The sequence below is a fragment of the Carcharhinus amblyrhynchos genome, chromosome 13, assembly GCF_965287045.1.
Source record: "Carcharhinus amblyrhynchos chromosome 13, sCarAmb.v2.hapA, whole genome shotgun sequence".
Lineage (NCBI taxonomy): Eukaryota > Metazoa > Chordata > Chondrichthyes > Carcharhiniformes > Carcharhinidae > Carcharhinus > Carcharhinus amblyrhynchos.
The window spans coordinates 29,213,989-29,241,756 of NC_137336.1; the positions used below are offsets into that span (position 1 = coordinate 29,213,989).

Here is a 27,768-nt window from a genome sequence, read left to right on the forward strand (position 1 = left end):
TCTGTTTCAATGACATAAATGAGAGAACTTAGTGTGATGTAGCCAACTTAGCTGAGAAGCAACGAGGTGAATGGGCAAAAGCTTCAAAGGCTTGTGGACAGGTTGAGTGAATGGACTTTGGTCGGAAACATTGGAAAAGTGGAATATAAATGACTTAGACTTTGAAATCAAAAACACAATTTTAAAATTTCAGGTTTGACTCTTTAATCCCCAGGAGGACTGCAGTAAATTGAAGTAAGATACTAACAAACTTTAGGAGTGGGCATTAAATTGGCAAATGGATTTCAATATGGATAAATGAGAGATTTTACATTTTGGAGAAATGGTAGGAAGTTCAATGTCATTGAAAATATAAGAATCTGAATGAGATAAAGGAGCAAAGGGAGCACACATTTACAACTCGCTAAAAGTAGTGACGTAATGCAGCAAGGCAACAAAATAAACAAACCAAACACTTGGGACTTTTTCCTGGGGAATAGAATTGAAAAGTAGAGACATTAGCATGGAATTGTATAGAACCTTGGTTAGACCACAACCTGGAGTACCTCATACAATCCTGATTCCCTTTTATTATAAGAAGGATTTGGAGGCACAGAAGGTGGAGAAAAGATTTTCAAGAATGATAACAGAAGTGTGGGGATGTAGCTAATGTAGAAGTTGAAGAGGCTGAGGTTCCCTCTTTCTTGAAAAAAGAGGAGGCAGAGGAATGACCCAAAAGTATACACCGGGAATGAGATGAATGTTCACAGGAGCGTCACAGTCTCCTGACTGCAACTGCAGTCTGGCTTGGGAAACAGGAAGTGATCATGTTGCCATTTTCTGGGAGGCAGCCAATTAAGAAGCCACTTTGAGAGCCCCGTTCTGTTAGGGATGATGACTGGGTTCCATTGTTGGGAAGTCAGTTCAGCATGGCCTGTGAATAGGCTGCTGGCCACCTTCACGGTTTAGCTGCTGTTGAAGGAACAACAGCAGAATTTTAGTAGCATCATGGAAATGCCAAAAGTAGGAATGCAACAGCTGATGTTGCAGCAAAAGTTATGTTAATGCAGATATCTGTTGACATGATGTGGCTGAAATAGCATGTCTTCTACTTCAGAGATGTGAGCACTTCAATTTAGAAAGGTCTCACTCACATGGTCTGTGCCTCAGGTAGCCTGTTGTGGGACTGGAAAGACATTAAGCCTGTTATTTCCATTTTTTAAAAAAAATCACAATGAGAATGCGAGTTTTGCTGGCTAGGGCAGTGTTTATTTCCTATTCCTAACTATCCTTGAGATGTTGGTTGAGAGCTGCCTGTCTTGCTTATGAACTAATTATGTACACTCAGTGTAGTTAGGAAGGGAGTTCTTGGATTTTGACAGTGAAATATTTCCAAATCAGGTTGGTATGTTGTTTGGAGAGGAACTTGCAGGTATTGCTGTGCCCATGTGTCTGTTGCCCTTGTCCTTCTAGGTGGTAAAAGGTTGTGGTTTGGAAGGTGCTATTGAAGGAACTTTGTGTTGCTGCTATGCATCTTGAAGATGTTACACACTGTCACTTGGTGTCAGTATTTGAGGGAGTGAGTAATTACAGATGGGTTGCTTTGTCCTGAATGGTATTGGGAGCTGCACTATTCCAGGCAAGTGGGGAGTGTGCCAACACTATCCTGACTTGTGACACTCAGCTCCTCTTCTGACTTCCCAAAGCCTGTCCACCAACTGCAAGACACTAGATTTTCAGCCTCTGACCTGCTATTGTAACCACACAGCTGGTCCTGTTTAGTTTCTGATCAATGATAGCCTCCAGCACATTTTTAGAACGGGGATTCAACAATAGTAATGTTATGGGGAAATGGTTAGATGATTCTTGTTTAAGATGGTCATTGTCCAGCAGCTGTGTGTGCGAATGTTAATTGCCACTTATCAACCCAAGCCTGGATATTGTCCAAGACTTGCTACATACAGGCTCAGACTGCTTCAGTATCTGTGGAGTCACAAATGCTGAACATTGTACAACATCCCCACTTCTGATCTTATGATGGAAGGAAGGTTATTGATAAAGCAGCTGAAGATATTTAGGCCTAAGACCTGAGGAACTCTGGCAGTGATGTCCTGGAGCTAAGATAATTGACCTCCAAAGCCACCATCTTTTGTTTAGATATGACTTATGATGCTCGTTGACTTCAGTTTTGCTAGGGCTCCTTGATGTCGTACTTGGTCAAATGTTGCCTTGATATCAAAGTTATTTTCTTGCCTCTTCTGCCCACATTTGAACCAAGGCTGTAATGAGGTCAGAAGCTGAGTGTCTTTGGCAGAACCTAAACTAAGAGTCTGAGTAGATAGCACTGATTGAGAGTAGACTGGCTATGTTGGATTTGCCCTTTTTGTAAACAAGATATACCTGGGCAATTCCATTTTGCCAGGTAGATGCCCGTGTAACTAGCTGTACTGGAACAGCTTGGCTAGGAGCACAGTTTATTCTGGTGTATAAGTCTTCAGTACTATTGCTGAAACATTGGCAGAGTCCATAGCTTGTGCCATATCCAATGCTTAAGCTGTTTCTTGAGTTTAATTGGGGTGAAGATCCTGTGATGCTGGGTTCCTCAGGAGGGGGTCTAGATGGTGATCCACCCGGCACTTCTGGCTGACAGTGATTGCAAATACTTCCAGCTTTGTCTTTTGCTGGACTCACATATCATTGAGGATGAAGATATTACAATCCATGTGGAGAAACAAAATAGCAAGTGGACTATTGTGATTAGCAATGCTAAGCCACTTTGGATGTTAAGTGTCATTTAGTAAACAGTGTCCTACAAGTACCGCATAGCACAGCAACGTTTAGTTCCTCAGGATGTCCTATAATGCTTTATAACTCAAAAGTAGGAGCATATAGAAAGAAGGGTTGGCAAGTTAGCCTCTTGAGCCTGTTTCACCATTCAGTGACCAACCTAGCTCCATATACCCACCTTTTCCCCAAAGCCCTTAATACTTTGGTATTAAATTCTATCAATCTCAGTTTAAAACTAACAACTGATCTCGCACCAATTGCTTTTTTGGGGGCTGTAAATGAGGATGTTCAGACTGTAAGAGTTAATGTGGATTGGCCATGCTAAATTGCCCCTTTAGTGTCCAAAGATATGTAGGTTAAGTGGATTAGCCATGGTGAATGTGAGAGAATAGAACTGGGGGGTGGGGGCCTGGGTGAGATGCTCTTTTGGAGAGTTGGTACAGACTTGGTGGGCTGATTAGCCTCAAAGTACAACACAGGAACAGACCCTTTGGCCCTCCAATCATGATGCCTGCCTAAACTAAAACCGTACGCACTTAGAGTCCGTATCCTTCTATTCACATCCTGTTCATGTATTCACCTAGTTGCCCCTTAAATGTTGCTATCATATCTGCTCCCACCACCTTGGGCAGTACATTCCAGACATTTGCTGCACTCTGTGTATAAAGAAAAGGCTTGACTTGCACATCTCCTCTAAATTTTTCCTCACGCACCTTAAACCTACGCCCCTAGTATTTGACTTTTCTACCCCAGAAAGAGCATCTAACCATCCAATCTGTCCACATCACTCATAATCTTGTAGACCTCTATCAGGTCACCCCTCAATCTTTTGTAGTTCCAATGAGAACAAGCTCTCCTCATAGCTAATATCCTCCAGACCAGGCAACATCCTGGTAAACCTCTTCTGTACCCTCTCCAAAGCCGCCTCATCCTTTTGAGCTTCGGGATTCAATGTAATGTGGGACAGGGAAAATAATACTAATCGCATTTATGATGTAGAGGGCCATGTGGGGCTGTGGAAAGTGAAGGTCACCAAGGTCTTACAGGACCATAGGCCGCTGTCCCCTTTTCTTGAGACGGTGTTGACTGGTGGGGATTTAACCTGAGGATCACCACACCTCCAGCAAGGGGCAAGATTAAGAAGGCAGGACCTTCATAAATAATCTCAGCCAGCATAGGAATTGAACCCATACTGTTGGCGTCACTCTGCATCACAAACCAGCGATCTGGCCAACCAAGCTAACCGACCCCCACATGGAAATAGGAGAGTGTAGTAATAAGTGTGATAGAAGATGGAAGCTAGTCAGGACTGTATCCTGTATATAGTTATGTATTATTAATAAACAGTTATTGTTCAACCACACTAGACGTCTTCATGAGACAATCTTGCAACAGTTACAAACTATACAGCCGAGCAATAAACTTTGATTGCACAGAAGAAATCCTGATATTGTTGGTGTCGCAAGTAAAAGGTTGGGCTTATCAAATTAGTAAGGGGGGAATTAAACAGGAAACCATCCCACTGTCAGGGATTTTCTAGCAGTAACATTGGAAGGTGCTGGGGAACAATCGCACAGCTATCCACTCGGCTAGAGGAGAATTCTGGCAAAAGAACCTGCCAGACAGGAGGAAATAATGGGGGGAAGTGGCAGAATTTTTTAAATGCAAACATCAGACTGAAGTTGACGTAAACAGAGGTTTAGCTAATGCCATAACAAAAGCTGAATAAGGCAGATGCTGGAAATTCAAAATAAAGACAAGTTGCTGGAAATATTCAGCAGATTGGGCAGCATTTTTGGAGAGAAAATGAATTAGTGTTTTGAATCAAGTATGACTCTTCCAATCTAGGTTGGTGCCAGCTTGTGTGTGTGTGTTTTTGTTTCTCCAGATATAATGGTGGGTCGGTTAGGAAAGTGTTAAACATGCAGCTATAGTATACTGATCTGATATGAGGGAGCATGTTGCTATTCACATCACTAAATATTTATACTTTTTATTCATGTGGTATTTGAGCTATCATTGTTGGCGCTTGGGAGTACACCAGCTGCTTGAAAGCATTTAATTTTTTTTGGCCTAATAACTTAAATTCTTAGGTTGATTTTTCAGAAGGCCTAGTTTTTTTTTTGTAAGTTGTAACACAAGACTGTCCTCTTTAGTTTACAGAAGAACTTTGAACTTATGCATGTTTTTATTCTCTAAGTACGATGTATGAAAAGCCTTTTGAATGGGCCTGAAAGGTGGAAAGTTTGAGCCCTTTGGAATGGTGGACTTGGCCTATGAGGAGAGACTGGGGAGACTGGGCCTGATTTCTCCTCAGAAAAAAAGTACAACACAGGAACAGACCCTTTGGCCCTCCAAGCCTGTGCCGATCACGATGCCTGCCTAAACTAAAACCGTATTCACTTAGAGTCCGTATCCTTCTATTCACATCCTGTTCATGTATTCACCTAGTTGCCCCTTAAATTGAAATTTAGAAAATTCTTAGCAGGCTCAACAAGGTAGGTGCAGGAAAGAAGTTCCTTCCGGCTGGGAGGACTTAAAACCAGGGTGCGTAGCCTCAGAATAAAGGGTACACCGTTTTAGGAATGTGTTGAGGAGGAGTTTCTTTACTCGAGGGTGGTGAAGCTTTGGAATTCTCTACCCAAAGAGCTGTGTAAGCTCAATCGTTGAGCATGTTCAAGACAAATATCGTGGTGTTGTCAGACTTCTTACTGTGTTTACCCCAGTCCAACGCCGGCATCTCCACATCGAGACAAATATCAACAGACCTCTAGATAATAAAGACGTCAAGAGATGTGTGGATGGTGTAAAGTAAAAGGCGCTGAAGGAGGAAATTTTGGCTATGATCTAGTTGAATGGTGGAGTAGGCTTGATGGGCTGAATGACTTCCTCCTGTTCCTATGTTCGATTGAGATAATATCCAGTTTATTACTTGTTCTCTTCTTTTTTCCAGGTGGTTTCAATTTCTGTGAGGTTCAGTATGAATTACAGAGGTGTGTATAAATTTTAATTATTTAATATTTCCACCGGTGCTGGTTTAAATTCTGTGTGTGGAATAATGCTGAATGTGTTGAATCCACCACCTACAGCTGTCCAGTTATTTGAAATGAATGGTGAAGAGACCCTCTGCTTCATTACCATTGGAAGGAGACTAATGAATATTTAAACTTTCTGTTCCATCCAAATGTGTTTGTGTACATGCGGAATATTTAGCACATGTCTGCTCGTGCTTGCTGCGCTTCCAGACAAATTGCCAGTCGTGTTTTGTCAGCTTTTTTAAAGCTAGTTAAATTTGGATTATTTATTTAAAAAGAAATGTTTCTATGTTCTCCCCTCTTTCCTGCAACTAAATGATATTCCCCAAAGAGAACTTTTGATAGTTCCAGCTGAAAGACATCCACGCGGCTGATATTGCTGTTGTCCCATTAGTGTGCATTATTGCAGGGAATCCCCCCTCACAGAATGTGAACTTAAGTTTACTTATTAGTGTCACAAGTAAGCTTACATTAACGCTGCAATACAATTACTGCGAAAAATCCCCGAGTCGCCACACTCCGGTGCCTGTTTGGGCACACCTGAGGGAGAATTTAGCACGGCCAGTGCACCTAATCAGCATGTCTTTTGGACTGTGGGAGGAAACTCATGCAGACATGTGGGGAAATGTGCAGACTCCACACCGACAGTGGTCCAAGCTGGGAATCGAACCGGGTCCCTGGCACTTTGAGCCAGCAGTTCTAAGCACTGTGCCACCCTGCTGACCATTTGGGTACCTGACTAATGCCAGTTAAGTGCATTCCTGTTGAAAGCTGAATGCATGTTTAGAGGGTCACTATTCATTAATATCCAGAGAACAACAATAAGATTTTTACTTGATGGCTTAATTTCATTAAATTGTATGGGACTGAAGGAAACTAATCGGCCATTAACCTGTTCAAAAAAACAGGAAAAATATATTTTTTAATAGTGTCCCTCAACCTTGATGTCACAATGTTTCAGAGCAAATTATATACCATTTGAAGTGTAGTCACTGTTCCAGTGTTAAAAACCATAGTAGTCAGTTTGCAAGCAGCAAGATACCATAATCAACCATGAGGTAAATGCCCAAATGATCTGATTCAGCGCTGCTAACAGAAGGATAAATATTAGCCACAACACCAGGGCAACTTCCAGGCGCTGCTATTTGTAGAGTAAATGAGCATCTAATTGCATGGTATTCATTTTGTAGGCATTAATCGTGGATTTGCTTAGGCTCCTATATAGTATATAAGAGTAGTTAAAAACTGTGGTTGTGAGTTAGAATGTAAAGAGTAGGGGTGGGATTTTACAACCCCGTCTATCACCAGGATAGTCTGATCTATCAAAAGTCTTTTGGCCCACCATGTACCCTATGGCAGATGTGGAAAATCATTGAATCCCTAAGTGCAGTGCCAAAGATCATTGGGTACCAGCAGCCTTAGGCACACTTAGTCGGCTCTTAACACAAACAGCATTGAGCACCATGCATCCAATGCAAAATCTTTAATTACTTATGCACAAGGAGAATGCCCCTCCCTTCATTGAAACGTCTGGAGTTGTTCTGCTATTACAGAGAAACAACTCAGCAGTTATAGTCAATTACAACAAATCAGTAACAAGAGATTTTTCACATCATTCATTGACACACACATTTGCCAATTAAATTGTGTTTTTTTTTTGCCCTTTCTCAGTTGATGAAAAATTGACTTCTGCTAATCCTTCATTTATATAGCATATCCCATATCTTGCCTTTGGTATTTCTTATGGAAAAAGTTTGGTCTTATTCACCCTCTGGTGAAGGTCAGAAAGCAGAATGTCATGTGGCCTAGTCTGAAGCAGACAGACTCCCTTAAAGGTCTACAACAGATAACATTCTCACAGAAGCATGATTTTTTAAAAAATCTGAGCATTTTAACTTCCACAGCAGGAGGCCATCGAGCCTGTACCAACAGCAATCCCACCCTGGCCTTATCCCCATAACCCTGACACTAAGGGGCAATTTAGCATGTCCAATTCATCTAACACACATAAGTTTGAATGTGGGAGGAAACTGGAGCACGTGGAGGAAACCCACGCAGATATGTGGAGAATGTGCAAACTCCACACGGTCACCCGAGTTTGGAATTGAACCCGGGTCCCTGGTGCTGTGAGACAGCAGCGCTAACCGCTGTGCCACCATATCACCCAATCCCAGCCCTAATTTCAGGCTAGTCTTTCGAGATCTGGCTACCTGGAATTGAATATGCGATTCAAATAATGAAGTCCCATCCGAAAATTTTCCTGATCCTCTTGCGATGATGCCCTTAACTGGCAGGACTGGAATATCCTGGTTGCGAGCTCCAAGAATGCAATGTTCCCTCATCATCAACAAAAGTTTCAACTTGGATTGTTTGCACATATCTCTGGAAAGGGGCTGGAACACTCAGAAGGTTGAGTTAGAAGTGAATATGTTACAGCTGGGATAAGGTTGGTAGCTATTGACTTAGTATCATTATCCTACTCTATCCTGATTATATTTTAATGTATAATCATTTTCAAAATTGTTTTCGTGGTTTCTGCTTCACCGCTGTCTCTGGAAGATCATTTCATGTCTTCACAATTTGTTTCAACAAAAATAATTCCCCTTTGTGATGGATGGCACAGTGGTTAGCACTGCTACCTCACAGTGCCAGGGTCCCAGGTTCAATTCCAGACCTGGGTCACTATCTGCATGGAGTTTGCACATTCTCCCCATGTCTGCATAGGTTTCCTCCAGATGCTCTGGTTTCCCCCCCCACAGTCCAAAGATGTGCGGGTTAGGTTGATTGGTCAATCTAAATTGCCCCTTGTGTCAGGGGGATTAGCAGGGTGGATGTGTGGGGTTATGGGAATAGGGCCTGGGTGGGATTGACCCTGAGGCGAATGGCTTCCTTCTGTTTTGTAGGGATTCTATGACATTAAATTTGTGTTATTATTAGTTACCAACTCACGAAACAGTGAAAATAGTTTCTCCCATATACCTTATCAAAAATCCTTCAGAATTTACAACCTCAATAGACCAGTGTCTAACTCCTTGTAAGGTCCCTGGTTTTTATTCTGTTCTTGTCAATAAAACTTCTGATCCTTGGTAGCACTTTGGGAAATCTTGATATGGTCTTAACATGCTCCCTAAACTAGGACACCCAAACTAGACAAAATCCTTTAACCACAGGGGACCAATGATATTTAGAGTTTTTCACATTTTTTTGTTGCTATTTAGTGAACTTGGGATCCCACACTATTTTATTATGTCCTTTTACTCACTTGTCATCCTTTTTTTTGAAAGCCTTGTCTTGAGGGAGCTTCGCTACTTCAAAAAGCTGAATTTCTGTCTCCATAAATGAAATGAGTCCAGTGTACAAGTTGTGTTAATGACTTGTGTTTTGTTTAATGTTAGTTCCTATCTATTACGCCTTGATGTAAACATTTTCAGGCAGCTCCTTATTGCTTTAATGCTCGTGTAAATGAGGTTCATCATACAAACCAGGGAAGAAAGGAAAAATGTTGCATGAGTCTCCAGTTTCAGGAGAGGAGGTGCAAAAACTGAAGAGGGGATAAAAGAAAACTATTTATTGTTTTTCTTTAAGGAAACATTATTGATAATGGGATCCCTTGCTCAAATCCTTCTAAAGGGAGACTGTGTTGCTGAAAAGTCTTTATCTGTGTGGAGTAATGTTCGTTTTCTGCTAAGCATATTTTAGCTGCACAGTAGTCCAGAAGTCATCCCACAGGGAACAAATGGGTCATGCAAAGCAAAGGGGAAATTTAGAGGGAGCGTTGGCTATCTTCAACAGAACACTATCATTACAAATCCTTTTGGATTCAATTTATGGGCATTTATGCATATAAGCAAATAGATTTGCCAAAGGTTGTATCACAAACCTGGTAACTCTAGGATTACACTTCAAAATTTTGGAAAAGGTGGAATATTTAAGGACACACAGTCAATAAAGCATTGGAATTCTTACAGATCCGTAATGACTAACTACACAAGCATTAAGATTTGGTGCTGTTTTCAAGTTCACTGAAGCTCTGTAAATGCCTGCAATCGAATCCAAATTCTTAATAACTGGCAGCTATCTGAGATGTAGAGTTATACTAATGACAAAGCCAAATCACAATGCTTAAAATTTAAAAAGTGAATGTAAGCAGTAAGACCCAAAAAAATGTCAACCAGGTCATGAGAGACAGGCATTGAAATGGCATGGTTATTGGTGGAAGGAAGAATAAGAGAATTTTTAGCTAAAGAAGCAAAGGATTCTGCTAGAGACAGAGAATGATACAAGGTTCAGGCCAGCTGGGATATACAGCATTTGCACAAGAACTGACATCAAAAGACCAACATAAGGGCAAAAACACCACCATGGTCTCAAACAGACAGTAAAACGTGGAGCAGTGAGCCAAATAAGTGGGAATGTGGAACTTTTAAATCTAATTCTAGATTTGAGGGCAACTAGAGAAGGGGCAATAAATGTCTGTCCATCCCTGGTGCTTCATAGAAGGTGATGGGCTGTATTCTTTGTAACAGTTTGGTACAACAGAATGGTTCAGAAGCTACTTCAGTCACCTTGGTATGAGAGTGCCTGAATATGTATCTAATTGTCACTTTTTGGTGAGAAAAAAGAGACATGCTATTGAAGCTTTTCATCTTGTATTCATCAAGACCTACACAAAAATTTCAAAGGAAGCAGCAATTAATACCATGTGAAAAAAGGACGCTGTTAGTTGGTAGAGACATTGCCATGGTGAATGCAGCGGGGGACTATTGTCCCCCTGCTCTATTTAATTCCAAAAAAATACAATGCCTGGACATGCTCCTTGCACCTTTTAAGGACAGGTTCCTGTGTCTGAACATATGCCCCTTCTAATGAGTGTAAGTGAGTTACATTGCAAGCTGTCTGATCTCAATTAGTAATGAGTATAATTCTTAATAGACTCAAATTTGCTCAAATACTGTCCAGTTACAGAATCACCTCTACTGTTAGACATTGTGTTCTGAGCTTTGAAAGCATGGTCTGGTTGAGTACGGTCAGTACTTTGCCTATTGCGAGCAGTCAAAGAGACTTATGTTCGATACAATCCGCCAGTTGTTGGGATGTGTGGTCCATGTACCTGGCATTGCACTTGTACTTAAATTTATATACCACATTATCCATCTGTGTGGTATGCAGTGGCTTGACGTGCTGTTATTGGAAAACATGACACATGTTGCTTTTGCATGGAGCAGAACTAAATTGCTAGCTTCAACTGTTATTCAAATGTTTGAGATACTTTACCCTCAGGGTAAATTTGAGGTTTACTGGTTAATTTTTGTGTCTGAAAGTGGGGACCTTAGGCTCATTTGTATGTGTGCAATACACAGTGAGCAATGATCTGATCAGGGTTGCCATAATCATGCAGATTAGCTTTGCATTCTATTTCAACAGCCAATCTTTTGCCAGGTATGTAGGCTGTATGTCCCAGCAGTTTGTGGATTGTGTCAAACAGCACATGCCTCTGGTTGCTTGCAATAAGTGGAGTACTAACCTTATTAAGGTTTTTTTTTGAGGGGTTGCATGGTGGCACAGTGGTTAGCATTGCTTCCTCAGTGCTGGGGACCTGGGTTCAATTCCTAACTTGGGTGACTGTGTGCAGAGTCTGCATATTCTCCCCATGTCTGTGTAGGTTTCTTCTGGGTGCTCTGGTTTCTTCCCACGGCCTGAAAGACATGTTGGTTAGGTGCGTTAGCCATGCTAAATACTCCCTCAGTGTGCCTGAACAGGTGCCAGTGTGGCAACTAGGGGATTTTTGCAGTAACTTAATTGCAGTATTAACGTAAGCCTACTTATGATACTAATAAATACATCTTAAACTTTAAACTTTATTCAACTTGCAAAACTCTGAACACAATGTCTAGCATTAGATGTGATTCTTGTTGCTGAACAGGTAGATGTTCAGTTGTGCAAAATTGAGGGGGCATTATTTGAAGCACTGAATTGGTACTATTAATCAAGTCAAAATGCTGACTAATGTTGCAATCTGCCCTCTGACAGTACCTTTCTGGATGGGCTGTCCATGATCAACTGCTCAGTCACAGCTTGTGTGTTGTAGCAAACGAAGTTTACCTGAATGCGGTCTGAGTTAATATGACAGTGAGCTCTATTTGTATTTCCATTCGGATGTTGGGTGACTCCTACATGCAAGCTGAGTCATTGGCTATCAGATACTACTTGTGGATCTTGGATTGGTCCACAAACATTCTCATGGAGTAGGGCTCCACCTCCACATTGGACCCCAAACTCTGCGCGAAACCCATGCCAAGTTGGTCACTGTCTGCATTCTGTGTCTGCATGCATTTCCTCAGGGTGCTCCCTGTTCCTTGGCTTTGATCACAGGCTTTATGTCAGGTCTGCCAATGCCTCGTGTGTCAGCAGGATTCTTTAGGCTATCATACCAAAGTCCTCATTTGAGTCTTCTGCAGCAGAACACCTGTGCAATCTTACCCTCCAATGAGCTGGCACCTTTGCCCCTTGCCCTGGTTGCAGGCCACTTGTGCCCATTATCTCACCACATGCAGATCCTGCCTCTCAGCTGTCCTGTGAAGTATGCATCCTGCCATTATCTGAGCAAGTGGGTTGCATCTGTGAGAGTGAGTGATGTTCTTCATCATCTCCATCTTCTTGTTCTTCCACCACTGACCAGGTTGCAGTTGTTAGGTATTTGAAAGGAGAAAGAAACAAGACATCTGCAGCTTCTAAATTGCAAGAGATTGTGAGATGAGGGGAAAATGGGGTGTGGGGAGGAGGATTAGGTCTGAGCATTGTCATCTTCAATGGTTCCAGCCCTATCACTGGCTACTGTTTCAGACATGGCTGCCCCAATGATGACCTCCATTTTCTCCATTAGAGTAATTGTTGGCACGGTGGTTAGCGCTGCTGCCTCTAAGTGCCAGGGACCTGGGTTCAATTGCAGTCTGTCAGTGTGGAGTTCACACACTCTCCCTGTGTCTGCGTGGGTTTTCTCCAAGTGCTCCGGTTTCTTCCCACAACCTGCACATCTTTGGACTAAGTTGATTGGCCATGCTCAATTGCCCCTTAGTGTCAGGCAGATTAGTAGGGTAAATACGTGGGGTTACGACGATAGGACCCGGGTGGGATTGTTATCGGTGCAGGCTCAATGGGCTGAATGGCCTCTTTCTATATTGATGGGATCCTGAGTCAGGATGTGTATATCTGATTTGTTACCACACTATGTTTGTCCTGCAAGAGAGGGGGTAATGTATTAGTGAATGTGAATGTCTGTCAAGGCTGAATAGCAATGTCGGCTTGCAACAATGTGAACATGAGATGAAATTATAGAGGTGGTGTAAGAGTCATGCTTCATTGTTGGTAGGTGAGTGTTTGGGCTGTGGTAAATTCAGCAGTGTGTGAGGCTAGTGGCGCAGTTAGAGGAATTTGGCATTGGATTGACCTTGACCATTTGTGTGCGGTCATTGAAGTCTTTCCAGCCTTGCATCACAGTTCTCAGGGCTAGACTTCTGACATTGTTCACAACAGTTGTCTGCTGCACTGTCTTTGCAGAGTTTGTCTGGAGTGCTTCCTTTCCCCTGTGGGTACAGGACCTCTTTTTTTTTATCCTGCCCATCTCTTCCACCAAGGCATCTACTGCAATGCCTCAGAACCTTGGAGCATGCTCTTTTCCCTGTTGCCCCATAGTTTGCTGTACTTTTTGCTCATGCTTTCGTCTGCAATCACTTCCAGCATTCAAAATGAATCTCCAGATGCTGATTTGACTGCCCCCATTGCAGATACCTGCCCCCCCCCAAGGCATGCAGACATTTAATAGTGTATACAGCTATCATAAATCAGCAGCCAGCACAAAGCTCCCACGTCACCTTGATTGGCAACAGTGGACACGGGTTAACTACATATTGCGATACCCAAGTCCATTTCATGCCCTTTCATTTTCAGTCAAATTGTTATTGGAAGATTGAAGAAAGTTGAACTCTTGGAGTTTGGCTGTTGATCTTAGATATAAAGATAGCAAATTACTTAAAGATACTTGCAAACCTTAAGTTTGAAAACTGGGCAGATAGAGGTTTAGTTTGATTAAAGATGAAAATTTAGAACTTGGAACAGATATATATCCTGACGGTGTTTCTACTAGAAATGGACTGCAGCGGTTCAAGGAGGAAGCTCACCACCACCTTCTCAATGGCAATAAGGGATGGGCAATAAATAGCGCTTTAGCCAGTGACTCCCACACCCCACGAATGAATGTTTGAAAAAACACGTCATGTCAATTAATTTTGATAATGTTGTAGAATGATGTGTATTTTCGCTTTGCAGTGGTACAGCAACTTGCATTTGTGTAATCATTTGCTAGAAAAATTACATAAGTATTTTAATATGTCTCTACTTTTAATTCTTAGAGATCATGCATCCCGTTGGCTGCAGTAACACTGGCTGCTGTGAGCCTGAGAAGGAGGTGACCTTCAGTGCCAATGACGTGAGCAGTGATGACCAGTTTGACTTGTGTTCCTCTCAACCGGACAAGCTTTACGGAAACAGCTACAAGCCAATAAGCTGCGTAAAACAAGAATCATTGGAGGAGCCAAATTCACAAATGGGTGTTGGAAGAAATGCAGAAGCCCAGAACGACCTGAAAAGAAGAAAAAATATTTTCCGAGCAGGAAAACGAGGAAGGCCATCAGGGACAACAAAAGCTGCTGGGTACAGAACCAGTACAGGCCGACCTTTGGGAACAACAAAGGCAGCTGGGTTTAAGACCAGCCCAGGCAGGCCATTGGGTACTACCAAGGCAGCAGGATACCGGGTCAGCCCAGGAAGGCCCCCAGGTACCATGAAAACTCTCTCCCGCATTTCTGGTCTCGATTTCCCGCCATGTAGCAATGCTGCATTTAGCTATTCCATGGTGCACAACAAAACATTAAGTGGACCTACTGAAACCACAAATAGAAACATGGAACTGAACCAGTAAAAAATAATCTGCCTTTTTTCTATAACCTGTTCTTTTCTTGATAAAGTAGAGTAACTTTTTATACGACATACTGATCTACAAACCTGGGATATAGGATTCACAGCCACCCCGTTAAACAGTGTGGAATCCCAGCCCTAAATAAACTAGCCCATGGACCGTTGAGTAAAATATTGTAACTGGGCATAATGTACTTCTGTGGTGATATGGTACGGTATTGCTTACAAAGATAAAGCTACAACATCTCTTGGAATGTTCAAATCATTAGGGTCTAGTTTCGTGCACAGTTTCCTCTTTCTTCAGCAAATGCAACCTTCTTGCATTTAAATGAGGGTGGGGGCAGGGCAATTGTCCTACAGTTCAATGCAGTTGAAAGTCTATGTGAACTTGACTAATTTTTGTTCTATTGTATGTCGAATTGCCATGATAACCCTACTAAATTTACTATTGGTTATTTTATTAAATATTTAAACGTGGATTTGAAACAAAAATGAGTTAACTTTTTCAGAAATTAGAGAAATTGTAATCTGTGTGTAGACTTGTCACATTGGCTCGCAAGCTGCATTGGAGCTGCTGTGAGCGTATTTGACCCAAATTCTTTTAGTTAGCTTATTTTTGTTGCCATGGGCAGTTTTGTGAGAAAGATAGGTGTTGGGTTGCAAGAGTACTTGTCAGCTTGAAAGCAGCAGTCAACTTTTGCACAGACCGTTTATCAGGGCAACTCTTAGCTGAGGTAACTGTGGGAGGTACGCAGAGCGGTACTTCATGAGAAATAATTATTGGACAGGCTTTAATTCCTGTTTTTTTTTCAAGATGATTGTCAATATGATACAAAATTGTTTTACTTCACGTTAACTTATACAGAAATCTTGTAGTCTTTATTAGAAATAAATTTCCCCATGGTTACAAAGCATTGTGAAATTCCTCACATTTCTGTTCATTCAAATATATATTTTTAATGCGCTAGGAGTAGCAGTTCCGGAATGCTAATGTAGCTATAAATCCTGCAGCTGTAAGAATTGGATGGTGCAACGGCAATTCTCACTTTTTGTTAACAAGCTGTCAGAATATTTAAAGTTTGTCAAAGTAAAGATGAGTTGGTACTGGGCAATTAATAGAAGCAGCAGCCAAACTGGTTATTTTATTGATGGAAGTTATTACAGTTGGAAGAGGGAAGGTAACTGTTCCAATAGAATGGTATGCATTTTTCAGGATATTGATACAAAGAATTATTCTAGAGAGCAAACCTGTTTCTGAGTAGGTTTAGTATTAATGAAGTAGCCCTATATTCAGGTTCAACTGCCTAGGTGACCTGCACAATTGATGCAAACAGAAGACCAAATGTAAAGGGACTACTGCAAGACAAAAGACTGGAAGTGCTATAACTAAATCATTTACAAGGATTCAGTTAGAAATAAAATTCTTTTGGTTTTACTTAAAATCTGAGCCTATATTAAGATCTTCAGTATAGACTGACAAGAGGCTTGAGAAAGCAAAACACTGCAACATGGTTGCTGTTATCCACTGGTCAAAGCACTTGCACTAGAATTCATCTTAAAAGCTCATCTTGCGTGATTGGAAGCCAGAAAATATTTTCTGTTACAATTCGAGTGTGGACCCCATTTTCTTGGGGGTGTGTGCCAATTTGCTGTGTTGGCTTTATGTGCTGTGCTCAACAATGTCATTATACCACAACTGTTTGGTCTAGCTTACTTGGCCCCCTGACAATGGCAGGTGGAGACATGAAATGTACGACTGCCAGTGAACAATTAAAGTTGCTGTTTTGAAAATTGTGATACTTATTTAGTCACTGATTTTGGGTTTGAGCAAAACCAGGAGCAGTTTTTTTTAAATTGTCCAGAGGATTTAACTTTTTCTCCAAACGTTGCCTTATCCTAGGAAACAGACATTTTTGCTACCCACCTTCTAACTGAACCCACTTTTAAGTTAATCTTCTGTCCATGAATAGGAAGTTTTATATGCCACTGATCCATTTGAAAACTGTTAGACACTGCATCAAAGCAACCAAATCAATAAAATTAGTCAAGTGCAAACAAGAGCTCGCACCAGAGACAAATCACAGCTGGTAACACCCTGATTCTAACCTGCTCAGTAGTATAGGTGGCACCGCAGCATGGTTACTGTAATATGTAAAATAAAGATCTCTCTTGCATGGCATTCTGTATATAAAATGCACTTAAGAAAAAAATGAAATGTAATATGACACTTTTTTTGCAAAGCTGTACAATATCTCTCTATCTCTCTCTATCAGTATTTAACAGGCAAAGGCAAGACCGAAGGAAAACTCAACAGCCAGAGAGTTAAGCACTGTACTTTAACGCTTCTACATAATCACAATTGGACATACAAAAGGGTTGATTGACAACTCCGTGAATCGTTCCTAGAAAGGCAGGTTTTCACATTTATTAAACATGTACTACTGTAATGGTAACACTGTTTTCATCTAAAATATTTCATGTATGCATCTTTAAAGTTTAATTACATTATTGTGGCATCCCTTGTAGCTGACTGTTGTCACCCATGCAACACTTGAGACATCTTCTACATCAAGAATATACCTCGGACTGGTTTTACATATCCAGCAACTCTGTTTCCCAGATTGGAAAGCTGAGTTCCCTGTTTCAAAATAAAACCATTTTATTTTCCAGAAATCCTTGTGGACGTTTTTTAAATAGACTTGTAAGAGCTGTATCTGAAACTGATATAGCAGTCACAACTTAAGTTCTATAAATACGTATTGAAGCTTGGAGCTACATACTTGTGTGAAAGAAAGCTTTGCTCAATATCTTTAGATAACATAGATACTGTATTTTATGGACGTTGATTCATGTCTGCCGCCAGATGCTGCTCCAAGTGCCAGAAATCACTAACTTTGAAGGATCCTTGGTTGTTGGGGTGCTTCTTCTGTTTCGAACATTTCGCATACATGTTAACAAAACTGCATGCTTCAACTTTCCTGTTACTTATGATGCTCTATAGTGTACTGTATACAGAACTGCCTCAACAGACTGCTGTATGTAAGGGACGTAGTTTAACAAGTACTGTTTTATTATGGAACTGTTTTTGTATTTGGAGTATGTTTTATTTTAAGTTTGCAAAGTTGGAACTCTTTCAACTGTTTTGATGGGACTACCTTGGATAAATGATTTTGAGTAGGAACATCCTAAACGTAGTTCCTGTTCTTTTTAAGTTCCCTAATTTCAACGGTGGTGGTGGTGGTGGTGGGAGTGATATGGGGACGTGGTTGTGATATTCAGCTGCGATATTTTCCTTTGCTGCTTAACCAGCTGTCAACCTAGCTAGGCAACTTTCAAATGATGGAATAATGGAAAGAAACAGGGGATTGACTACTTGGTTTCACACATGCTTACAGCTAAGGCAGAAGCCACTCCACTTATTATACATGTATTTGATCCGAAAAGACTCGCTTCTTATTTCCTGGCCTTTCCCATTACACTCTTAATATTTTCTTTTGGGCAAGAAAACTGCTGCAGACCCATTCATGACTGCACCTAACTTTAAAAGAAAAGCCTCACAGTGCCAGGAACCCAGAAGTAAATTCTATTATAAAATTACTCAATCTTTTCTGAATAAAAGGTATAAACTTGGATCAAAATGTTCTGGAATATTTTTCCTCCCCTTCTCCCACTATATATAGATTTGAATCTGATATGGAGTGTGAAAGCAAAATTCACTTTTGGAATGGGTCAGTGGGATGTTTTTAAAGTGTACAGGGCCCTATGTTTTTAAAAGGTACATTTTGATATCATGTCAAAACCACAATCCTCAGAGTGGCACACTGGGTAGCACTGCTGCCTGTCAGTGCCATTGACCTGGGTTTGATTCCCAGCTTGGGTCACTATCTGTGCAGAGTCTGCACATCCTCCCTGTGTCTGTGTGGGTTTCCTCCCACAGTCTGAAAGATGTACTTGTTTGGTGTATTGGCCATGCTAAATTTTCCCTCGGTGTATCCAAACAGATGCTGAACTGTGGCAATTAGAGATTTTCACAGTAACTTCATTGCAGTGTTAATGTAAATCTACTTGTGACACAAATAAAATAAAAGAATACTTAAATATTATGCGATCAAAAATTCCTTGATAAGTTAGAAATTACATTCTTTTTTATATTGGTGTGAATTTCTTTTGAAACTAATTATATTAAGCACATTTTTGAGTAGTTATTGTAGAATTAGAATCCTACAGTGCAGAAGGAGGCCATTTGTCCCATCAAGTCTGCACTGACCACAATCCCACCCAGACCCTATCACCATAACTCCATGCATTTACCCTGGCTAGTACCCCTGACGCTAAGGGGCAATTTAGTATGGCCAATCCACCTAACCTGCACATCTTTGGACAGTGGGAGGAAATTAGAGCACCTGGAGAAAGCTCACATAGACACAGGGAGAACATGCAAACTCCCCACATACAAGCCAGGAATCAAACTGGGTCCCTGGCACTGTGAGGCTGTGGTGCGAACTACTGTGCTGTTTTAAACTCAATTTTCATAGAATATGTTTGATCAAGAAATCACTCTCTTCAGTGTGTTTTTATTTAAAAGTTTAAAAATGTACTTTAAATGTTTATTGGTTGAAAAATACTTCTGATTACACCTTACTGTTGTGTTGTTGATCTGTACTTTAAGATGTTCCATTCTCCCTATTCCAATTTTTGCACTAAGAACTATGCATTAAATTCACAAGTGATCCATTTAAATAAATCATTTTAAATCACACCTTTTATGTTCCAAATGACACAATTGTAATACAGACATTACTAGTCTAGTACTAGTTAGTTTCCTGGGCAATCCATTAATTTATCCTACTTCTGCACTTACCCCCCTCTTGGCAAAAAAAACAAAATTGTGATACCCTGGCATAGCCCTTTAAAAGGTGGCACTGATGCACATATTTATTTTTCACATATTGCAGTCAAAATAACAGATGTATATTGCTGAGTAAAAAGTCACATTTGACAAACATTGTTGCCTATGAATGCATACAATGCGAGTCTGTCTGTTTCACTCTTTTACAAGGTAGGGCCTCGGTGTTGACTGTGCTTCTCTGGAAAGTTGCCAAGCTGAGGCCCAGAGCCTTTTCTCTCGAGGGGCAAGAACACATGAGAAATAGCTGCCGATGCCTTCTTTTTTTGAAATACAGTAGCTGGCAAAAAACAGTTTTTTAGTAGACATCAGAGTAAGCATCCAGTTCCGCTCTTAGCAAGATTGTACATGGCAAACATTCTTGCCTTTCTTCCATCTGCAGCTTGTGGCCATTTTCATAGTTTTGCAAGGTCGTTGACTGTTGAGTTTTATTGGCCTCTACTGGGACTTTGGGAATTAATTGAATAAATCTGTGTAGTTATTTATTTATTCCTCTTTCTATTCTGTCACCATTTACTCTGTTTTAGTGAGCAGCCTACACTGCACCCACATTTCCATCCATAACCTTTTAAAACTTCACAGACATTTGAGAGCAGCTGGGAATGGTTTATTCTTTGATTTTGACTTCACTTTTAAGCTTCCGTTTGATAGTGCTCTGAATAATAATGAGTTAGATTGAGAATTGCTGTTGTGCAATTTCTGGTACTTGCTCTGTGTGGTGTATGAGGGCATTACATTTGGTTCTGTTTTATTTTTGCTGACTACAGAGGTGTGCAAAGCCTTCAATATATTTTTCTTTCTGAATTCTCTCTCAGTACTTGTCTCCTGTTTGTTTTGTTGGATTTGCAGGATTTCTTCCTTTTCTTTTGTCCTATTTCTAAATTTCTCTTCAATTAAATAGTCTTTGCATCTATTTGTATAGTACTTGCAAGCGATAGCAAAATAGGCAGAAAAAGCAACTTTGTCATAATCTGTTGTTAGTAGCAATTTATTATGGAGTTTAATACTCATATTCTGTTGGTTTGAAAGAACATTGAACTTGCATTTTGCATCTTGTTTAGTTAGACAGGTCTATCATCTAAATCCAATGTTTGGATTTTGCCCCAATAATAATTTGGGGTTTCTGTGTTTTTAAACTCTTTTTAAAAAAAAATAAATTGCAAAGATCACAAGGCTGATTTTAATGGGGTTGAAATTGGTCTTTGCCAGTTGTACAATTCAGACTTTAGAAATTTCTTTATTATACTTCTAATTTGCTAATGGATATAAAACATGCATTTTGCATGATTGCCAAAAATCAATTTCGCTTCCTGTCCTAGAATATTTTTGTACCAATCACTAAGGATGTGTGGTTATGATGTTTTGTCAGAATACAAGTTATTTTGTTTAAAACCTGTTACAGTGAGCTTAGGAATATCCTGCTGCAACACAAACAGCAGAGTTGACTAATATAACTAACTGCAATGTAGATTTAGCATTTCACATGGTGACTATTTAAGAACAAGTAATTAGGACATCCTGTCCTAATTCAGTTGTCTGTCTCGGGTGACATTTGAGGCACTTGGGTTTTATCTTAGATAGTGAGACTTTGTGTCAGATGTGCTGTCTGGGAGATGGGAAGGGACAACTGGTGTAAGAAGCTAGTGCCTTCTGGGTCAAGAAGAGCTAGCAGTGGGTCGACCAAGATCAGTTACAGATGCTGCTTTTTGACTTTTCTTCCTGTGGTGTTGTTCGTGCCAGAATGATTCTCGATTTAAAAGTTCCCCCGATCTTCCTTCTGATTCTTTTGCCAATTGTCTTGAGTTTCTCCATTCCTGATCCTCCAGCCAGCAAAACACATCCTCCATGTTTACTCTGTCAAAATCCTTCACAATTTTGAACATTTCAATTAAATCTCCCCATAACCTTCAGAGCTGTCCATTATGTCACTAATTATTGTAGCAGCAGATGTCCTTCATGCTCCATGTATTTAGCTGCCTACTGACACAGCCTGTGACAAGATAGTTTCCCATGAGCATTGCCAGCTAGATGAACCTCGAAGTGATTGAACGCAGCCAAGGTTTGGACCCCTGCCTACCTTCCTTTCAACAGTACCATTGACTAATGGGCACACATTAGGGTCTGCTAAGAAAGCATTGGGAACAATTCATATACTATTGTTGATGCCATTTGTAATTGATGGTTCAACTTCAGAGGAGGAATCTCTACTTCAACTGACTAAAGGTAGGTCTTTTTAATTCTGTCTGCAGATGTACACATACTTCCAGCTGAGCACAGAGCTTCTCATGAAGCCTGGCCTATCTGACATCTCGCCATAGGTCTTGCTTTTCTTTCAGCCATATCATTTAGGGGAATTCCCACTAGGAAAGGCAAGCAAGTGGGGATAAACGCAGAAGCAGGGTCTGTAACAACTGGCACAAAATTTCACAATAACCTGACCAACAGGGGAAATAAAACAGTAAGGAATGGCTAACACATTTGCCTTTCCATAATACTGTGTCCTTTCCATGACCTCCAGGATACTTACTGCTGCTTAGCAACCATGTACACTCATTTCAAATAATCATTCTTCATGTTTGATGTGTTGAACGTCAGAAGTTCCTCATTAGCCTACTTGTCTCAGTTTTTATCCATATTATTGTGTCAGTCTTCATAGTCTATACTGTTTTGTTCATTTTTTTTTGCTGCGAGCAGAACAGTTTTTGCTCAGACTGGGACCTAATGGACGCATTAAGCTTGGAATTACTCCAATCTGACTACTGAATGCTTAGCTATTCCACTCTTAGATGCAAATGAGTAACAGGGTCCTTTTTCCACTGCTGCTCTTTAGTTGTGTTTTCAATTTTTGTTTAAAAAAGTGACCACTTAGCATAAGCTATAACCAGAATTGGAAGTTGTACAGTAAGAAGCTAATGGAAGGTAACAGGGCTTATGTTGCAGCCAATACAATGCAATCATGCTTATTGTGTTGGTGCCATTAATTTTATTTTTGCCACTTTTCAGTGTCCATTGGTGTTTGGTTCTAACAGTGTCTTATGATGGGATATAACACAAGCAATTTGCATAGGTAGGCTGTTCACACCCACCAAAGTTGTAATACATTTTCATAGGCTCTCCAACCAAATTCTCATTTCCCATTTACAACATAATATTGCCAGTTTGATTTCCTGGTCTCGGCTGCAAAGTTCATGATGCCATTGCTTTACAAGAGGTAACAAACAGGAAGGTGGTACGATTGAGTTTATGATAGTAATTCATCTAGATAAAATGAGACCAAGGTTTGATAAGTGGCCTTTTTAAAGCATTAAATATGATGCCAAAAGAATATGCATAACATATATGGTGAATTCTATAAAGCAAATTGTCATGATCTCATGAAGGGCAGAAGAATTTCTGTCTGCTCAGCATTAACCAAGCATCGAAAGCTGTTCCTGAAACCGAGGCAATTATATCCATGTTGCTGCTTTCTGTTCAAAGATAGCATGTATCCATTACTTTGTAAATATTTGTAATAAAGTTTTTTTTTTAAAAATAAGTGAAAGACTTCTCTTCACATATCTCTCCCCGGTTGTTGGGATGCTGTACTAATAACAGACCTATATAATCATGATAGACTTAGATACAGCATTGTAAGAAATTCAATGGGTAGGATTTTCCGGTCACACTGGCCCCAAGTGTGGAAAATCCCACTTGAGGTCAATGGACCTTTTGCATGATGGACAGGATGGGAAATTTCTGTCCAATGAGTTCACATGAGTGATTAAGTTGAAGTAATTAATCTTCTAATACTACAATATACCATCTGAGTGCCTAGTTTAAGACACTGCTCAATTTATCACCCATTTATCAAAAATATCACAGTTCCAGTTCTGAACAAGAGTCACATTCAAAATGCTAATTCTGTTTCTCCCTCCACAATTGCTGTAAGACCAGCACTTTTATTTCAGCTTTGCAACAACCTCAGTATTTTGCTTTTAATATCAATCTGGACTCTCAACTGGCATTCATATACTACCATGCACGCTTATACAATTAATATTGCTGCAAGCCTCACTAACAGTTTTTTTTTCTCTCTGGCCCTCTCACGCTTCTTCGTCTTGCCAAATAAGGTGACACACAGCCAGAGGCAGCAGGGAGACCCGCATGTGCTGACCCCATAAAGGAGACAGTATGATGGTCCGTTGCTGAAACCATTGACGATGATGGAATTCTGCTACCATCCCTTGCCTCTCATCACACTTCTCCCTCGCCACACGTGCCCTTCTGATTTACATGGTATAAGCAAAATATCTCTAATTATATTCCCTCCTTATTGTTGTGCCTTTCTCCTTTCAGATATCAAAGAAGTGCAACCTGGCCATTCATTGGAGAAACCACAAGAAGATAGAGATGATCAAGAGGCTGTTTTGTCACTGCTTTCATTATTGCAGCCACCACTTAAGATACTGACACTGCATAGTTTACAGCATAGTACAAGGGATAGGAACTGCTCATCCTGAGATACCTGGCCAGCAGCTAGGGCAAGGGGCAGATTGGTAGCACAATGGTTAGCATTGCTGCCTCACACAGTACCAAAGACCCAGGTTTGATTCTGACCTTGGGTGACTGTATGTATGAATCATAGAATCCCTACACTACAGATGGAGGCCATTTAACCCATTAAGTCTGCACAGACTCTGACAGAGCATCTTATTCAGGCCCACCCCCCTGCCCTATCCACACAACATAAGGTATTTACCTCACTAACCTATAAACTAAGGGACATTTATCATGGCCAATTCACTTAACCAGCCCATCTTTGGAGTGTGGGAGGAAATTGGAGCACCCGGAGGAAATGCATGCAGACACAGGCAGAATATGCAAACTCCACACAGCCAGTCACTCAAGCCAGAATAGAACGTGGGTCTCTGGAGCTGTGAGTGCTAACCACTGCCATAATGCTGCCCATTGGCATGTTCTCCAATTAGGTGCAGTGGCTACTCTAAATGCACTGAGTTACATGAATAGGATGGGGAAGGGGCCCTGGATAAAATGCTCTTTTGAAGAGTCAGTGCAGACTTGATAGGCCAAATGGCCTCTTCCTGAACTGTAGGGAATCGGTGGATACAATGGGTGCCAACATGTGAGTTCTGCTGCAGAAGATTCAAATGAGTTCTCCAAACTCATGGGCAGCCTAAAGAAAAAGCCTAATGGCAATGCACAAGTAAATGTTTGGTGCACTGGGAAAGGTCACAGAGAGCCTGTGTGCACTGTTGAGTAGAATGGAGGTGTCCAGAACCAAACTCGCACATGGTGTCATGTAGAGCTTGGAGCTCATCCTTTCTGGCATGGCAGTGGTAGCAACTCCATCAGCACAATGGTGGACCTGACTATGATGCACCGTTTAAAGACTGATACCTCAGCTTTTGTTGCAGCACCAGCTGCTTCCACTAGAGGTCTGAGTGCTGGAGTTGCTGCTCAGATTGAAATCATACAATGCCAGTTTGGTGCTATGCAAACTTGGCAGCATTGCTCTGAATGACTGTGTGCAAAGTGTGTCCCAGCACTCCAGTAATCTGTGCTCCAATAACTACCCTCCACCCACCCACTCACATATATACACACACACACAAAGACACAACAGTAATTCCATGAAGCATAAACATGCTACCCTCCTACCTGAATCATTTTGTCAATGCCTGTGCCTTTTTTGCCTAGCCAGCTAGCCAGTCCAGACCTCTGTTACATGATTTTGCAGTCCAAAATTGGAGCTTTTGTGCCTGCAAATTATTTTCCAAGGTTACCTACAATGTCCTTCACTGAAAGTCAGTAGCTTTCCATCAGCTACGCTGCAGCCACTGAGATAGCGCTATGAAGGACAATGCATAAGCATGATTAGGTGAGTTTTGTATGGAATATTGGATGAATTGTTTGATAAATTTGGTTTGGAATGTTTATTTTGTGATGGCTTTTGTTTTTGCATCGTGACCATTTTGATGTTGTCGCTGTGAGTGACACAGGGAATGTAGACTGTTGGAAATTAGTTACTGGCGTCACATTTAGATAGGTTCTTCATAAACAGCCAGTGCAGAAAGTTGGTCTAGGTTGTTTCCTCCTCCTGCTCCTATGCTGTACACCAGGCAGTTAATGGTTCGTTCTCATAGTGAACTTGTGCAGCACACAGCAGATCACAACTAATTTTGAGACCCTTTGACCCCCTCACCTTCTCATCATATAATATTCCAAACACTCCTTCCAGTCAGGCAGTGATGAACATGTAATCACAATGTGGTCCTCTACATATTGGGAAGACCAAATACGGATTGGGTGATGGCTTTGCAGAACACCTCCATTTAGTCCGTGGGATCCTTGACCTTCCTGTCATTTTAATTCTCTACCCTGCTCCCATCCTCATCTTTCTGCTTCCTGTCAAAACCAAAACAAACTTGGGGAACAGTACTTCATCTTTCAACCAGTTATTTACAGCCTTCTGGGCTCAACAGGAGAGGTGATGGCCTACTGGTACTATTACTAGACTCTTAATCCAGAAACTCAACTAATGTTCTGGAGAATGGGGTTCGAATCCTGCCACAGCAGATGGTGGAATTTGAATTCTATACAAACTATCTGAACTTGTTAGAATCCTTACAGTGCAGAAGGAGGCCATTTGGCCCATTGAGTCTGCACAACCACAGTCCCACCCAACCCCTATCCCCATAGCCCCATGCATTTATCTTAACAAGTCCCCCTGATACTAAGGGGTAATTTAGCATAGCAAATCACCTAACATCCACATCTTTGGACTCTGGGAGGAAACCGAAGCACCCGGAGGAAACCCATGCAGGCACTAGGAGAATGTGCAAATTCCACACAGAAAGTGACCCAAGCTGGGAATTGAACCCAGGTCTCTGGAGCTATGCGGTAGCAGTGCTAACCACTGTGCTGCACACAATTAAGCATCTACTGACCATGAAACCATTGTCAAGTGTTGTAAAAACCCATCTTGTTCACTGATGTTCTTTAGGGAAGGAAATCTGCTGTCCTTACCTGGTCTGGTCTACATGTGAATCCAGAGCCACAGCAATGCGGTTGACTCTCAACTGCCTTCTGAAATGGCACAGCAAGCCATTCAGTTCCAGGGCGACTAGCGATGGGCAATAAATGCTGGCCAGTCAATAAAGTAAGAAATCTCACAAAACCAGGTTAAAGTTCAACAGGTTTATTTGGTAGCAAATGCCACTAGCTTTTGGAGCACTGGTCCTTCATCAGGTGAGTGGCCCAGTCCGATGCTGGCATCTTCACGTCATGACAGCCAATAAAGCCCATATTCCCAGAAATGAATAAGAAGAAATTGAGTTCAGTCATTTTAAATTTTAACTTCTACCTCCATTTCTTTTTCCTTTGCTAGTGTCTTTTCGCCTCTCTTGTTTTGCTCTTATTTTCTTTTGCTTTTTGGATAGCAGCTAATCAAAATCCTGTCATTCAAACTTCCTCTGGACACATCTTTTGTTTCTTGTCTCATTAACCACTTCTTGCACCATGAAAGCTTCTGTCATTTAATCTTTCCTGCCCCCCTCCCCTCCCCCAACCTATTACAGACATTCCCTTTAATCCTGTTTCCCACCCTCTTTCCTCTCAGTTGTTTAATATTTATTACATTCCTACCTTAATCCCCATTGTGATGGAAAGTCACAGATTTGAAACACTGGGTTGAATAATATGTGCTGACACAGTGTGCATGTGGGCTGTGCACCCAGAAGTGGCCAGCATTCAGACTTCCTAGCCCACTGCCTAAAAATACATTAGGCAGGATTTTACAGCCTCACTTGTCTCGAAACCATCAAATCCCACCCGAGGTTAACGAACCTTTCCATTGTCTGCGCCTTGCCTGCTCCGATTCTCATGACGGGCGGAGTGGTAAAATTCTGGCCATAGTGTAAATCGTGCCAAATAAGGGTGCCAGTGACACCTATATCCAATGAAAGAATAAAGGAAAAAATCCTCTTGCTGTCAGCCCTTCATCTCTTGTGGCCCTAACCCACCTTCATGCTGCCAACCTGCCACTTCTGCTGCTCTCTCACTCACCCGGTTATCAATCCTTGCTCTTGC

The 27,768-nt window shown here is 41.2% G+C and overlaps 1 protein-coding gene across 2 annotated transcripts in view; it reads left to right on the top strand.

The window, feature by feature from the left end:
• The window catches only part of LOC145351799 (UPF0461 protein C5orf24 homolog), a 29,297-nt gene extending 11,282 nt beyond the window's left edge, over positions 1-18,015 (top strand). Inside the window, exons 2-4 of one of the 2 annotated variants that reach the window (XM_080201448.1) lie at positions 5,720-5,759; positions 14,210-14,635; positions 17,048-18,015. In XM_080201448.1, coding sequence (XP_080057574.1) covers positions 5,747-5,759; positions 14,210-14,635; positions 17,048-17,100 — 492 coding nt within the window. In that variant the 5' untranslated portion in view covers positions 5,720-5,746 and the 3' untranslated portion in view covers positions 17,101-18,015. Of the gene's footprint in view, positions 1-5,719; positions 5,760-14,209 lie in introns of both variants that reach the window. The other variant, XM_080201447.1, reaches the window with a different exon arrangement.
• Positions 18,016-27,768: the final 9,753 nt, after the last annotated feature.